The following is a 14,030-nucleotide window of genomic DNA, read 5'->3' on the forward strand; positions in this document are numbered from 1 at the left end:
CTGCAAACGGACACCTTCCACATATTAGCCGTTCTAGGGATCGGCTTAATGCGAATAGACCCTTTTTGAGAAGTCCGCGCCAACGACTGTCCGCCATTTCTGAGCAGGAGGCCTGCGTCAGTGTTCGGCGAGTACTCGTATCCAATCACACGCTACGTGCCCAATGGATGGATGGTTGTTAATGGCTATATCCTTTGTAAAGGGGGGATAGCTTGCGCCACCTAGCGATGGCGCAAGCTTGATGGACTCTTGAAAAGGGTTTTGCCACTTTGCCCTCGACGAATGCGCTTTCGACGAATTGTCCTAGACTCAAGTCACGGTGTCTAAGTCAACTGACGAGTCCCTGCGTGTTTTTTTTTTTTTTTCCCCGTGTGCAGGCGGCGGCGATGAGACGGTGGAGATGACGACTCGAGCCTAGCGCCATGGTGCAGCGCGGGCGGCCATGGCCGGCCGTCGGCGCCTGGCTGCTGCTGCTGCTTCTGACCGCCAGGGCGGGGCTGGCGTCCCCGGAGTCCGGCGGCGGCGGCGGCCGCCGCCTGGCCTTCACTCGACCCGTGTACAACGCCTCCATCCCGGAAAACTCGGGGCCCAAGCGGTACGTCACCCCGACAGAGAAGATGGGCATCTTCGTCGGGGACCCGGGCCTGCAGGTACGTTCACGACACTTGGCGAGCGCAGAGCTGTTACAAAAATTTATATATAGCCACCTTTATCTCCAAAGTTCCATTCACTCTTTCTCGTGTGTTTTGAAGCCTGGTGGCGTCAGTGTGCAAATAGCACTAAAGAAAACACTGAACCTATGAACATTATTTTCCTTCCTGGTTAAAACAAGCATGTCTAAAAAAAAAAAAAAAATTGTCGAAACATTTTTTCCCCAAATCTGTGTGCTACAACAACAACAAAAAAAAAATTTTTCGATTTGCGGACAAAACCGAAATTGTACACCTGCGTGATGGTGATGATGGGGATAGTGTTTGTACCCAACGAGCGTGCGCTCTGAGTTCGCTGGACCCCAGAGCGCACAGTAGTTGGATACAAACGTTATCATCATCATCCCACAGGGGTACAAGTACGGTTTCACCCGCAAATCAAGAAATATGGATTGTAACATAAATAGTGCCCCCAAATGTTTTTTTTTTTTTCGACGAACATTATTTCGCGAAATGTTTTTCCTAACCAGGTAGCAGAAAAAAAAAAAAACAGAAAAAAAAAACAACTTTTTTTTTGTTGTGTGTAGGTTTAATGTTTTTTTTTAAGCATTTCCGGTTCTGAATTAGATGGTGGGTTTGAAGTGTTGGTCAGATCAGACCCTCGAGAAATGTTCTCGTTGAGCAGTCAGATGTAATTCACTCTTACGGTGAAATAAGGATGCGTAAAAAATTAAGAAATATATGCGAACCGGAAGTGTGGCAAGTGTACTCGACAGACGGCGCCACTCAGCTTTTTGCCAAACAAAAACGGGGCGAATAATGCGAGGAACGCTTACATTTAGTTAGAAAGCATTACATGCCACGTAACGTAGTGCCACATGACCGCGTGATGACGTCGTCGCATGATGAAGTGACGTGACGTGACGTCGTATGACACTGTTAGGGGGGGGGGGGGGGTCCTCTATAAATAGGGTACCGTGTCTTTAGCAATACTTTAGGCGCTGCGGAGGAAGCTGCACGCTTTACTAAAGCTCCACTTTGACAGGGAGTGCAATTGTTGAGTCATGTGTTTTCGGCGTTATTTGGGGCTGGGAGTGTGTGTAAAATGAGTCCAAAAATTTGACACTTTTGGAGTAAATGACCACCGAAATGTCCAGGAATAATCAAATAATATAATAATACGATGTGCATACTGAAGATAATTACATTTGGTACAGGAGAGCAATCACTTCTGAGTGGCACACGAGCAGTTTTGTTCAATCATTAGTCACACATTCACGCCATTTTGTTAAACCGTGATCATTTTTTACGGGTAGTGCTTTACATTAACTCTGTCTGAGTGACTAGAACGGCCCGCCGATTTCGACGTCTGGTGTGTGATGAGATTTTTGAAAGCGATAAATATCAGACCATGCGGACCGTGAAAGATCCATCGTCAAATTTGCGACATTTATAGACCAGCCGCAATGAGCGGAGCATTGGTGGAAAAACGGCTTCGAACGTATATCGAAGGCCGACAGAGCGTTAATGATGCATTGCTGGACAGCCACCGTCTCTAGTCATGAACGATTCAGTGGAAGAAATTAATTAAAACTTCTGGATAACTGACGATTTGAACTCGATGTTTATTTGATTCAATTAAGAATTCGTTTCCTTATTCTGAGACTTGCTACTTAAAACTCAAAGAATGCCAGGACGTATGAACAATGATTATATATTTATCATATAAAAATAATGGGTTGAGATATACATTTGCACATATATCTAGCAATCATAGGAACTCACACAATGAGAGATTGCCTCATAAAGAAAGACATACGTAAAATAAACTATAATAGACAACTAGTGATATGCAGGAGCGAAGGAATAGCGTGTTAAACATTAATAATAACAGCCGCTTACTCATTTTCTTATTATATTACTTACTATTTGCCCTCTACTTTAGTGTAATTCCAAAATTCCCTTCGTAAGGCTGATGCACGCTTTTGTTTCTTTAAGTCGTGCTAAGGACCTAAACATTTGACCAAAGAAAATTGGCTACTCTCCACTATGCTCAGCCCTACCCGTAACATCGTGTAGCAAAGCATCTTATTGAGAACACGCGCGTAGGGAGAGGAGAGTTGGTGTATGAGCGTCATAAGAGCATGTTTCAACTTCCTCTCGGCTCCAAGCATTCTTTCCACGCCCTCTCGGTAACACGGCACTTCTCACGCTTTGAAATTATCCCTCCGCAAAATTAATACAAATCGCCCCTGCTGCACAAACTGTTTTTGCATTAGATTCCAAAGACGTTGGCCTAAGACGCAGGTGGCACACTTTCTACGAAGAAGATATTCAAACACTTGTGCCACGATATGACAGAGTCGAACCGAATTACGTGGCAATGTACTTCAAGCTACGATTAATTTAAAATGATGCATTTCCCGTGCCATGGTTTCTTGTACCGAAAAACGGAACTTACTAGGCAAATCTGCCTCGTATGTTCGTGAGCGAATGTATTTCTCTAGCCTGTTGGGTAACACATAAACATAGTCCTTCCAGCGCACAGGAGGCCCAGATGTTGGCTCAGCCAACACCTCCTCCATAGCGAGGCTGAGTGAACGCTGGATTGGAGGTAACGCGTCCGAAAGAACTGTTTGACTCTCGCCTGTCTAATGGCAACACGGAAGACGAAAGCGTGACACCTAAGTATAGGAATAAAGTGCTCCCAGTTAAACCCGAATTGTAGCCAGGGACTGGATAATGGGGAAAGTTTCCCCAGCTTTCCTGCACTGTCTTCCTGATTCAAGGCTCCATCTAGGTTCTATCATCCACGGTGTACCTGCTACTTTGAACCGCATAGGCCTGTCCGCATAAGCTTGGACCCGTTATGGGCACGTTACTGCTAAGATCTAACAGTGTTACTGTTACAGTTCCTCAGGCAAAAAAAAAAAGTAATTCAGTTACAGTTACGAAATGGAGGGAGTAACTTGTTACACTTACAGTTACAAAATTAAAAGAGTAACTTGTTACAGTTGCTATTACTTCGCTGAAGTAACGCCGTTATTTCCTCGTTATTTTAGAAAAAAATACGAGGAAACATTCAAAAGGAACCTTCCTTACCTTTAAATTAGCATAGATTTTTTTTTTTTTTTGAAGGCATTGTGTTGTTTACGGTAGTGAATCTGGTTATTTTCAAAATTAAGATTTTATTAATAATCAGCATTAACGTGTTTGGTTCTGCCTATTGGATTTTCACCATGAATAGCTCCTGGAACTAGATCATGATTTAAGGCAGTATCCCAGTCTTGGGTAAGTTACTTTTAAAAAGTAACTCGTTACAGTTACAGTTAATTTCAGAAAAAAGTAGCGAAGTTACCGTTACAGTTACCGCAACAAAAGAGTAACTCGTTACAGTTACAGTTACTTTTAAAAAGTGACGACGTTACTTTTCAGTTACTTTTCTATAAAACAAAAAATAGGAAAAACTAGAAAACGCCCCTCACCAAGTTTTATTGCATAAAATTAGACAGTACGCTTTTTACTTCATATTGTAACTTAGCAGAAGTTGCTTCTCGAAATTAGTGTTTGAAAATTTTTACGCCAGAGTAGTGGCGCAAATCAAAATACGAAACATGCGCAGTGTGGAGTACTGGCGCTAATCAAAATACAAAACATGCGCAGTGCCCTCCGCGTGTATTGTTGTTTCACGGTTGATTCACCCGATTAAAAAGTGTTTTCACAGAAAAAAAGAAAAAACACAACATAGATAGTTCTTCAAGACACTAAGATGTAATAGTTCAGTCACGAAGTACAATCGCGTGCGTAAAGATAACTAGGATGTTTTCATGAAATCTACACGTGGCTATATTCGGGTCGTGACCCGTGAGAAAGAACGTATTCACAAGTTTGTGCAAGGCCAACTTGACACTCGAAATGTCGGAATAGACGATTTGAAAAGTGGAAGGAAAATCTAAACTGGGGGGGGGGAGGGGGGGGGGGGGGAGGGGGGTACTTGATCAGCAATATATTTATTATTCATAAAACACTGGAAAGTAACGGCCAAAGTAACGTCGTTACTTTCATCGTTACCTCAGAAAAAACTAATAGAACTACAGTTACAAGTTACATATTAAAAAAGTAACTCGTTACAGTTCCAAGTTACCAAAAAAGTAACGAAATTACAGTAACGTGTTACTACCCAAGAGTGCAGTATCCGAGTAAATCTACTATATGATAAGGAACGTATAGTTCCTTATTTGGAAAAATTACAGGCGACTTTAGTTTTTCACACTTTTAACGTAACAGATACCTGGTGATGATCCATAAAGAACTTTAAAATAAGCGCGACCACCATAAGGTATACACAAATACAACCGCACGCGTCTAGTACTTCTGTATGGACCTTTTCCGCTTACTCTCGCCCCCGACCGCCAAGTAGTCATATCCGGTATGGGCGACGAAAAAATATCAGAACGTTTCAACTTGGAAATAGTAAAAAAATAGAGGGGAGGCAAAACGTGAATGTGTGACGGTTACGTTTATATCCTAAATGCCTTCTACTGGCGAGGCGACGGCAAAACAGTGTTTTCGCCCATACTGGAAGTGACGACAATTCAAGATGGCGGCGCCCTTGCGGAAAAAGTCTATATCCAGTCATGCTGCGAGTTTACAATCGGTCAATTCTCATTCCGCATTTCTCTGCATGGTAAAGCGAATTGGGACGGACGCAATAAAAGTCATGCAAATGTTACGTCAATATTAATATAAGTCACACCTTGCTATCAGCTTTGTAGATTTTTTTTTAACGCCACTTTAAATGGATGCTGAACCGAAAACTGGATTCCCCAAAACACGCGGCAAAAGCGTGCAACGGGATGTTACAAACACCAAAACATCACTCATACAGCGATATCTCGAACGGATGACCGTATTTTTCAGAAAAAAAGAGGTGCATTTGGGGCAGGAATGTTGACGTCATGTTTCTCCGAGAAGGAGAGGGAACGGCATCGCGTCTTCTCCGCCTCGCGGCCTTGAGGGAGCGAAGCGAAGAGAGGAGGAAACTAAGTATCTTGACGGTCACGCGCCTCGTGGGCCTGGTTCAATCTCGACTTCTTTTTCCAAAAAATACGGCCGTCCATTTGAGATATCGCCTTACTAGTAGTGTTTTAAGGATTGTAGCGTCCCGCCTACATCTCCAGCATTGTTTGTTTGAAATCCAAATTTAGGTTCACCATCCCTCTAGCACTTGTCGGTCGCCTCGTTTTCTACTGCGTGCGCACGATCTTTCATAAAACACGAAGCTTCTCTTGAAAACTTGGAGAGCAATGTTGCGGAAACATTCCTCCGTCGAACCCGCCAAACACGGCAGCGGTGCAAAATAATCACTGATCGAGGTACAATCGACCACTGCGTGTAGAATTCCCAACGGCTGTTGTGATTTTTTCTCCGCCACTTCCTAACCAGATCGAACACGTTTGTGCTCCTCCATCTCACCACCCGAAATAGAAGAGACTACCCGGAAATCCCACGATATGAATATATATATATAAATCAACTGATGCCAAGCTTCCCTGGTCATGGCTAAGGGCGGTCTTTTATTTTCAAGAAAACAAACAAACAAGGCGTCACAGACGTTTCGAGCGAATACTCCTTCCCAAGTGACGGGACCCGATAAGGGACAACAAGTGGGTGTCGGGAAACAAGGCCGGTATTTGGGCTGCAAAAAAAAAAAAAAAAAGGAAGTCAAGATCATCCTAGAGTGCACCTGGGAGTTGTACGATTCAGATTAGAGGGGAAGTGAGTTGTACGATTCAGATTAAAGGGAAAGAAACGTAAGCTTGGTTAGAAAAAAGACGAGGTTCGGAAAATGGGTTGTGCTTTAAAGGGGTACGGAAACAAAAATTGAAATATTCAAATTTCGTTCGGAAATGAGTCAAGCATGACGGATAATAACTGAAAATGATAATCGCACGTTTGCATTTTGAACGACCGGCTATATTTTTCGTTCCAAACGGTGCACTCGAGCAAGCGCTCCAAGAGAAGCGAACGGAGAGCGCGATGCGTCATGAGATATCCAACGCAAACGAAAACAGAGGAAAAATTTCCCGCGTTCGTGGCGTAGCGAGGATGGAGTGGTTATGAGCTTTGCCGTTGGTGGCGTTGTGAGCGTTGTGGTGGTGTCAATAGAGAGTTTTAGTAGACCGTGTTTCCCCCTCCGCCAACCCTCCGCTACGAAGAAACCGCCACTGCGCCTGCGCGCCGATGGCCTTGACTGTAGAGTGCCGGGTAGCGGAGGGGCTTAAGGGAGGGGGAAACACGGTCTACTAAAACTCGCTAATAGCGTCAGCGCGTTACAACCGAGCCGTTCGAAGTACCCGCGGGGTGACGAGCATGTGGCTGGCCCAAGGTGCACGTAGCGTCCACAGCACTGTCAGCTTAGGGGTGAACGGGCTGGGAAAAGCAACTTTTGTCCAAATTATGAGCAACGGGCTGCACGAACGAGGGTCCGAGATAGAGGGGAGTCTTTTCTTTCCGTCTTCTTGGACTTTTCGGTTCAATGCGCGATCTGGGAGGGAAATGTTGAAATTCCGAAGAGCGGCGCTGCTCCGATAGAGCTTGCTACGTCATGACTACGTAGCAAGTCCCTTACCGTTGCTAGATTACCTCACAAATAAGTTTCGCATGCATCCACCAGGTGTACATTAAAATATCCTTTAATAAGCTTTAAGATTAGTTTGCTTGTGCCTTTCAACGAAAGCCTGGTGTTTTTTTAGGATATGCTGCAACATAGATTAAAGCTCCAAAATTGGCGCTGGAATTTCGTTTCCCTACACCTTTAAGCCTGCGGAAGTTTGGGGCGACAATCACAAAAAAACTGTCCTCTGCAAAAAGCACTCACTCCCTCCGCCGGACAAAGAAAAGAGAAACACTTTAGAGATGTCGCGCTTTGTTCCATCGGCGAGCGCTAAGGGGCTACGTACCATGCGGGTACGGACACAAACGTCCCGATTCTCCCAGATGGCGGGGTCAGCTTGGCCAAGCAGGGTCTCCCAAAATTTAGTGTATTTTATTATTATTTTTTTATTTTTTATTTCGTGGTCCAGGCGGTTTGTGCAACAGTTTTAGCTGTGCCCTTCCCGTATCAGGACTTGGGACTCTCTCACGAGTTGCAAGGCGATTTGATGGTCGTATTTGCAATATTTTTGCACATAAATCTGAGAAGTAACGCCATTCTTTACAGTTACTTTCCAAAAAATAGTAACCCTGTTACAATTACAAGTTACTTTCACTAAACAGTAACGAGTTACAGTTACAAGTTACTGAAAAAGTAACTAGTTACCGGTCGCGCGTTACTTGTAACTAGTTACTGCCCAAGACTGGCCTGGACCGCACATGCCTGAACCGCACAGGCCTGGACCGGATAGGCCTGGACCGCATAGATTTTATACGACTCTACGAGGGAAAATTTATCATTAGTTTTGATATGAGAGTTGCAAGCGACAAGTAAAACTTTTAATGAACTTTTTCCTGCTTTATCCTTTCTGCTCGCTTCCCTAAAAGCGTAATAGCCACTTATCTTATCGATGGAGACCCACAGATTACCTTGCTGCGCACCTGTGTTCCATCATCCTTAAACGAAAAATTAAGCGAACAATTGGAGTTTCGAATAAAATTCCTCTTTGTGAAACAATTATCAGCTTTCTGCAGCGCCTTCTCTCGGGAAATCGCGCGTGACTACCTTTTTATTTTAGAGTGCTAGTTATAAGTCATTACCGGCAAAATGCGGTCACAACAGCGTCGTCGTAGTATGGCGGCAATGGGTCATGCTAAGAGTAGCAGCCGGGGTACTACGTCTACTAGCCTAGGGTCTTTCACGTGCATCAGGCGGCAGTGATACACGGCGGCACGCCGGTAATGATACTCATGACCGAAACGGGTGGACGAAAGCTTGGAACCGAAAATTCGAGTTCTGCAGTGCCAGCTTTTACTCCGAGCTGCAGTGCGCTAGCATACTCCGCGGAAAAGGGCGAATGTTGTTTGAATCGCTTGTCTCAATTTTGACTGAACCTTGTAGAGCAGTGTGCTAAATTTCGTCTAGTATCTCGCGAATGAGACCCCGTCTGATTTGTCTTGCAGATTCGCTACAAGATCGCTGGAGGTGACAAGGACAAGCGCTTCAAGGTTGAGGCCCGTCACGTCGGGGATTTCTGGTTCCTTTTCATTCGGACGCGGACCGAGAACACAGCAGTATTAAACCGTGAGTCCGAAGACAACTACCGCCTCAAGGTGAAAGCCTCCGTGTTCTACGCGCACCAGCACAAGAGGCTCTACGACGTCCACTGTGAGGTCCTGGTGGAGGTGACAGACACCAACGACCTCAACCCTCTATTCTACCCGACGTCGTACAACGTCAGCGTGCCCGAGGACACCCAATTACACCGGAGTGTGCTCAAGCTCAGCGCGTACGACCCGGACTTGGGAGTCAACGGCGAAATATACTACCGACTCCTCGAACCGACGCGTCAGTTTGCCATCCACCCGACCATGGGTACCATAACCCTGACCAGGCCCCTCGACTTCCAAAAGAATAGCACCTACGAGTTGACTGTTGTTGCCGAGGACAGAGGGACGGAACTCGAAACAGGCAGCATCATCAAGTCCAGCACGGCTAAGGTGACGGTGCACGTCCTACCCGTTAACAAGCACAGGCCCGCCATCTTCGTGCGACATATTCAGACCCTTCTTGAACCCGGCATGCCCGAAGTTTGGGCCGTAGTCAGGGTCACGGACGAAGATCCCGGCGTCCACGGTAAGATCGGAGGTCTGGCCATCGTTGACGGGGACGTTGACGATCACTTCAAGGTGGTCTCTGGAGCCCAGCCCGGAGAATACAACATTGAGGTAGACCCTAGACCAGGAAGGCCGCTGAACCCTAGAGGATACACACTAACGTTGAGGGCCTGGGACCAAGGGACGCCGTCCCAGTACACGGACGAGGTCGTGAGGGCGAAACTGTCCGATATGAGCAACCTGGTGCCTCAGTTCGAGAAGTCAGAGTACGACGTCGATGTCGAAGAGATCGCGCCCCCGGGTAGTCCCGTAGTTCGCGTCGTCGCTAAAGTTTACGGTCCCGAGTCTCCAACAAGGATAGCATACCACATCGAGATGGGGGACGATGACGCGACGTTCAGCATCAACGTCAGGACGGGCCAGATAAGCACGCGGCGCTTGTTAGACCGCGAGTTTAAGCGCTACTACTCGTTGACGGTAAGCGCCACAAACGCGGCGGCGAGGGGCGGTGGGCAGCGCCGGAAAACCACGACAATCGTCAACGTCAAAGTCCTCGACTGCAATGACAACGCTCCCGCTTTTAATCAAAGCTCCGTTGACATTCTAATCGATGAAAATAAACCGGTCGGAAGCAATGTATTCACAGTTCACGCCGTCGACGAGGACGAAGCAGAAAACGGTTACGTCAGTTACAGCCTTGTGAACTTGAACAAGGTCCCCTTCAGTGTAGATCCCTTTAGTGGCGAAGTGCGCACAACGGAAGTCCTGGACTTCGAAACGATGAGGAAAAGTTACGTTCTTCGCATCCGTGCCACGGACTGGGGCGTTCCATACCAGCGTCAAGCGGAGATGGCCCTCAAGGTGAGGCTGAGGGACGTCAACGATCACAGGCCCCAGTTCGAAAAAGTGGACTGTGTCGCCACGGTACCGAAAAAGGCCGCCATAGGAACGGAGATTCTGACCTTGTCTGCGATCGACTTCGACGAGGGAGGCACCGGTTCCGTGACGTACAAGATGGAAACGGCCGGCGAAGACAGCTGCTTTCAGTTGGATTCGGGCACGGGAGTGGTGACCCTCGCGTGCGACCTGAATCAGAAAGGCGGCAGCAAGGAGAGGTCGTTCAACGTGACTGCGACGGATGGACGTCATTTTGCCGACGTGATGACGGTAGTTGTCCGCGTTGTCGGAAGCCGGAGGGCCTCGGCGGAATGCAGGGATGTCGGTGTCACCGAGAAGCTGCGCGACCAGTTGCGTGCAGCCGAGCGAAACAACCCGCGAGGCAGCGCCGTCCTCCTGGACCGCGTGGAACCGACGGCACCTAGCTTCTTAGAGAACCGACATTCCCCGGAGTTCCCCGAGGGCTCGCCGCACGAAGTGGCAGTCAACGAGAGCCTGCCGGTGGGCTCCGTTCTGGCCTACCTTGAAGCCAAGGACCTGGATCACGGCTACAACGGAAGACTTGTCTACGTCGTGTCAAATGGCGACGAGGACTCCTGCTTCAGAATGGACATGCACCAGGGCTCCCTCCATCTGTCCGCGCCTCTCGACCGCGAAGTCACACCTTCCTATGTCCTCAATATCACCGCCTACGACCTGGGCCAACCGTCCAAGTCCGAGTCGAAGACCGTCGTTGTCAAGGTGGTTGACGTCAACGACAATGCACCCGTGTTCGAAAAGGCGTCGTACAGCTTCGTTATTAACGAGGATGTTGCTAACGGCACTTCAGTCGCCAGACTGAGGGCGACTGACAAGGACGAAGGCGTTAATGCCGAAATCCACTTCCAACTGGACACGGACACTTCAGACTTCCAGCTGGACTCCAGCGCCGGTCTGCTCACTGTCAACGCACGGTTAGACCGGGAGCGCCAGGAGAGGTACGATCTCGTCGTGAAGGTCATCGACGGAGCGCTCTTGGCGCCCCTGACGTCTACGGCCACGGTGACCATTAGACTGCGTGACGTGAACGATAACACGCCCAAGTTCACGTTACTGCAATACGTGGCTCGAATACGGGAAGACCTGCCGCTCGGCTCGGTTGTGACCTCCATGTCGGCGATAGACCCCGACTTTGGGGACGGGGGAAAGGTTACTTACAAGGTGGACGGCGACCACGGAGATATCTTCGACGTCGACCCCGATATGGGCACGGTGAGACTCAGTGCGCCTCTGGACTTCGAGACCTGTCGGTTGTACAACGTGACCGTGCGAGCCACGGACGGTGGAGAACCTCCACTCACAGCGGTCTCCACGCTCATCGTCGAGATCGAGGACGTCAACGAGAACCTGCACGCCCCCGTCTTCCCCGATCAGGTGAGCACTCGAAGTTCCATGGAGAATAATTATAGTCGCTTATAAAAAATTAAAGCGGCAAGGCGTGTCTTTCGGACGCTCTACCTCCGGCACTCGCTCCTCGCTTTCCGCCGTGCTTTGAAAATATTTGAGCTGCTGATTAAGCTGCTTCAAAGTTAAAACGCTTTAGCTATCTTGTTGCCAGTTGTGCCAGTTGTCTGAGACCCAAATTAACACTTTTCCGTCTTGCCGAAACGCTACAACAGTCCCCGACCGAGCAAATCGATATCTCCGGAGCTTTCTGGTACCGTACATAAACCTTAGAAAGTCAGGTTCGCAAGTAGTAACTACCGCCTCTTGCGCGCCCGGTCTGCACTAGGTAACGAAATGGCGGCGCCCGCAAGACAACCGGGGAAAAGTGTGCCGAGAACTCTACGTAGGCTCATTCGGCGTCTCTAGTTCTCGTTCCTGGCTGTAGCTTTATGGACCTGGCGAGGAATTCGTTTCTGCAGGTGGCCAACGCCAGTGTTGCCGAAAACCAGCCGCGAGACACTCTAGTGACGACGCTCAGTGCCGTGGATGATGACAAGACGGGCAACGACGGCAAGCTCACCTACGCCATCGTGGACGGGGACGGCGTCGGAGTGTTCTCCATCGACGACAAAGGTCCGTGTCCATTTTGGTTACTCTAGGTCTATGTATAGTTCACTTTCTGTTAATATTCTTGTTTCTAGGTATGAGCGAAGCACTTTTTTTCGCTGTATTTATATAAAAAGAAATCGGTGCGTTATTTCTATAGTCACCGACGGCTTAAGGAACGCAGGGTGTGTCGACTACTGAGCATCTCATTATCGTTCCACAGCCAATCAGATTGAGGCATTGGCCAACAAGAACACTGAAGAACCAATCACAGAGCGAGAAGCGTAAGCATCATGAGGCATGCTCTGCGTATCTTCAGTTGTCAGCGACTATACAGTGGTCGTCCTGTGGGCACCACTGTAAGACTTCCAGTAGTCGCTTTTGAAGCAAATTATTTTCGGCGACTGTAGAACGAGTCTTCTTTCTAATTCATACTCGACCGTTACAACCGCGACAAACGCGCTCGTCGTGCCATTCTCGATTCGAGCGTTGACCATTCCCAGTATCTCTTGCAGTGCGAGTGCACGAAGCACGTTTGTTACATCAGGCACTGCGAGTGCGGCTGCGGGTCGGGCTTAGTGTCTGTCGTTCTGCAGAATATATCGTCCTCACTCTCCCGCGTGCCCTACTGCCACCGGTACTCGGACCCTGGCTGCTTCCGTCACCCTCACTGCGAGACCCAGGTCGTCTCTGCTTGCGATAAGCCCGCGTGCGACTGTGTGCGCGCGCTAATCTTCGCCGGAAAGAGCGCCGGTTTTCACGGACTCGTGCGAACGGGAAGTGATAAATGAGCTGGGAAGGACGGCGCGGCCCCGGAGATCCGGACGTCCCTCTGTTTTGCCGCTGCGAAAATATTCGCTCGTTTCACATTATCTCGCGCAGTCGGGCTGCGAGGCTGCGAAGTGGCGGGGAAACCGCACCATGCGTGGTAGACATTATGTATGATTGAATGTTCACGAGATTAGTTTATTACTTTAGCGTCGCACTAGTGAAGGTTGAATTTTGATTTCCTCTCAAGGGGATGAAAATGCTGCGATTAATGCCTCGGTGCTTATCAATCAATAACAGCTCGCGGATCAGATAACTGTTATTCGGAGCACCAAACACGAATCTTCCCGTTTTTTTTTTGGTCCACAAAAATGTCGAGATAGTTCATGACACGCAATGGTTGTAAAATCAGGGGGTTTTAGTCCTCCGAATCACAAAGGAAATATCGGTGACATATTCAAGTAACTACCGCGCAATGAATGCAGAACCGCAATGATGCTTTTTTTAGTTATTCCGTTAACAGTGTTTTGTAATTTTGTTTCTTCATCCGAATCAAAGCGGCGCGTTATTCTGCGCGTTTGATGGCAGACTAGTTGTCGTTGTACACGCTTCAACTGTTAATGGAAGGCCAGTGTTCTACACCCAATTTACGGAAAGACCAAATGCCTTCGAGCGGAGAGGTGTCTTAAGCCTCGCATACTGCTCGTCCCTTGGCGCCTGTATCTCGCACCTTGATCAACAGTCCTGCGCTTCCCATGGCCAACCAACTGCCGCGTCTCGTGGGCGAATTGCCCCGGATGAAATGACCGGCGTGTCGACAACCTCTCGCGTTTCTCCTTAGGGTGGATCACAGCGGAAGCTGCGGGCCATCCCAGCTAATATAGCACTGTGAACGCATCACAGTGCGCCGCT

General features: G+C 48.1%; 1 protein-coding gene across 1 annotated transcript; it reads left to right on the plus strand.

Moving 5' to 3' along the window:
- The first annotated feature begins 377 nt into the window (after positions 1 to 377).
- On the plus strand, positions 378 to 12,403 carry LOC121835456 (fat-like cadherin-related tumor suppressor homolog). The gene is made up of 3 exons (XM_042289667.1): positions 378 to 650; positions 8,769 to 11,732; positions 12,224 to 12,403. The coding sequence occupies exons 1-3, from the start codon at positions 423 to 425 to the stop codon at positions 12,401 to 12,403; spliced, it is 3,372 nt and encodes a 1,123-aa protein (XP_042145601.1). The 5' UTR covers positions 378 to 422.
- Positions 12,404 to 14,030: the final 1,627 nt, after the last annotated feature.

Source organism: Ixodes scapularis, unplaced genomic scaffold (assembly GCF_016920785.2).
Source record: "Ixodes scapularis isolate PalLabHiFi unplaced genomic scaffold, ASM1692078v2 PGA_scaffold13__105_contigs__length_92229423, whole genome shotgun sequence".
Taxonomy (NCBI): domain Eukaryota; kingdom Metazoa; phylum Arthropoda; class Arachnida; order Ixodida; family Ixodidae; genus Ixodes; species Ixodes scapularis.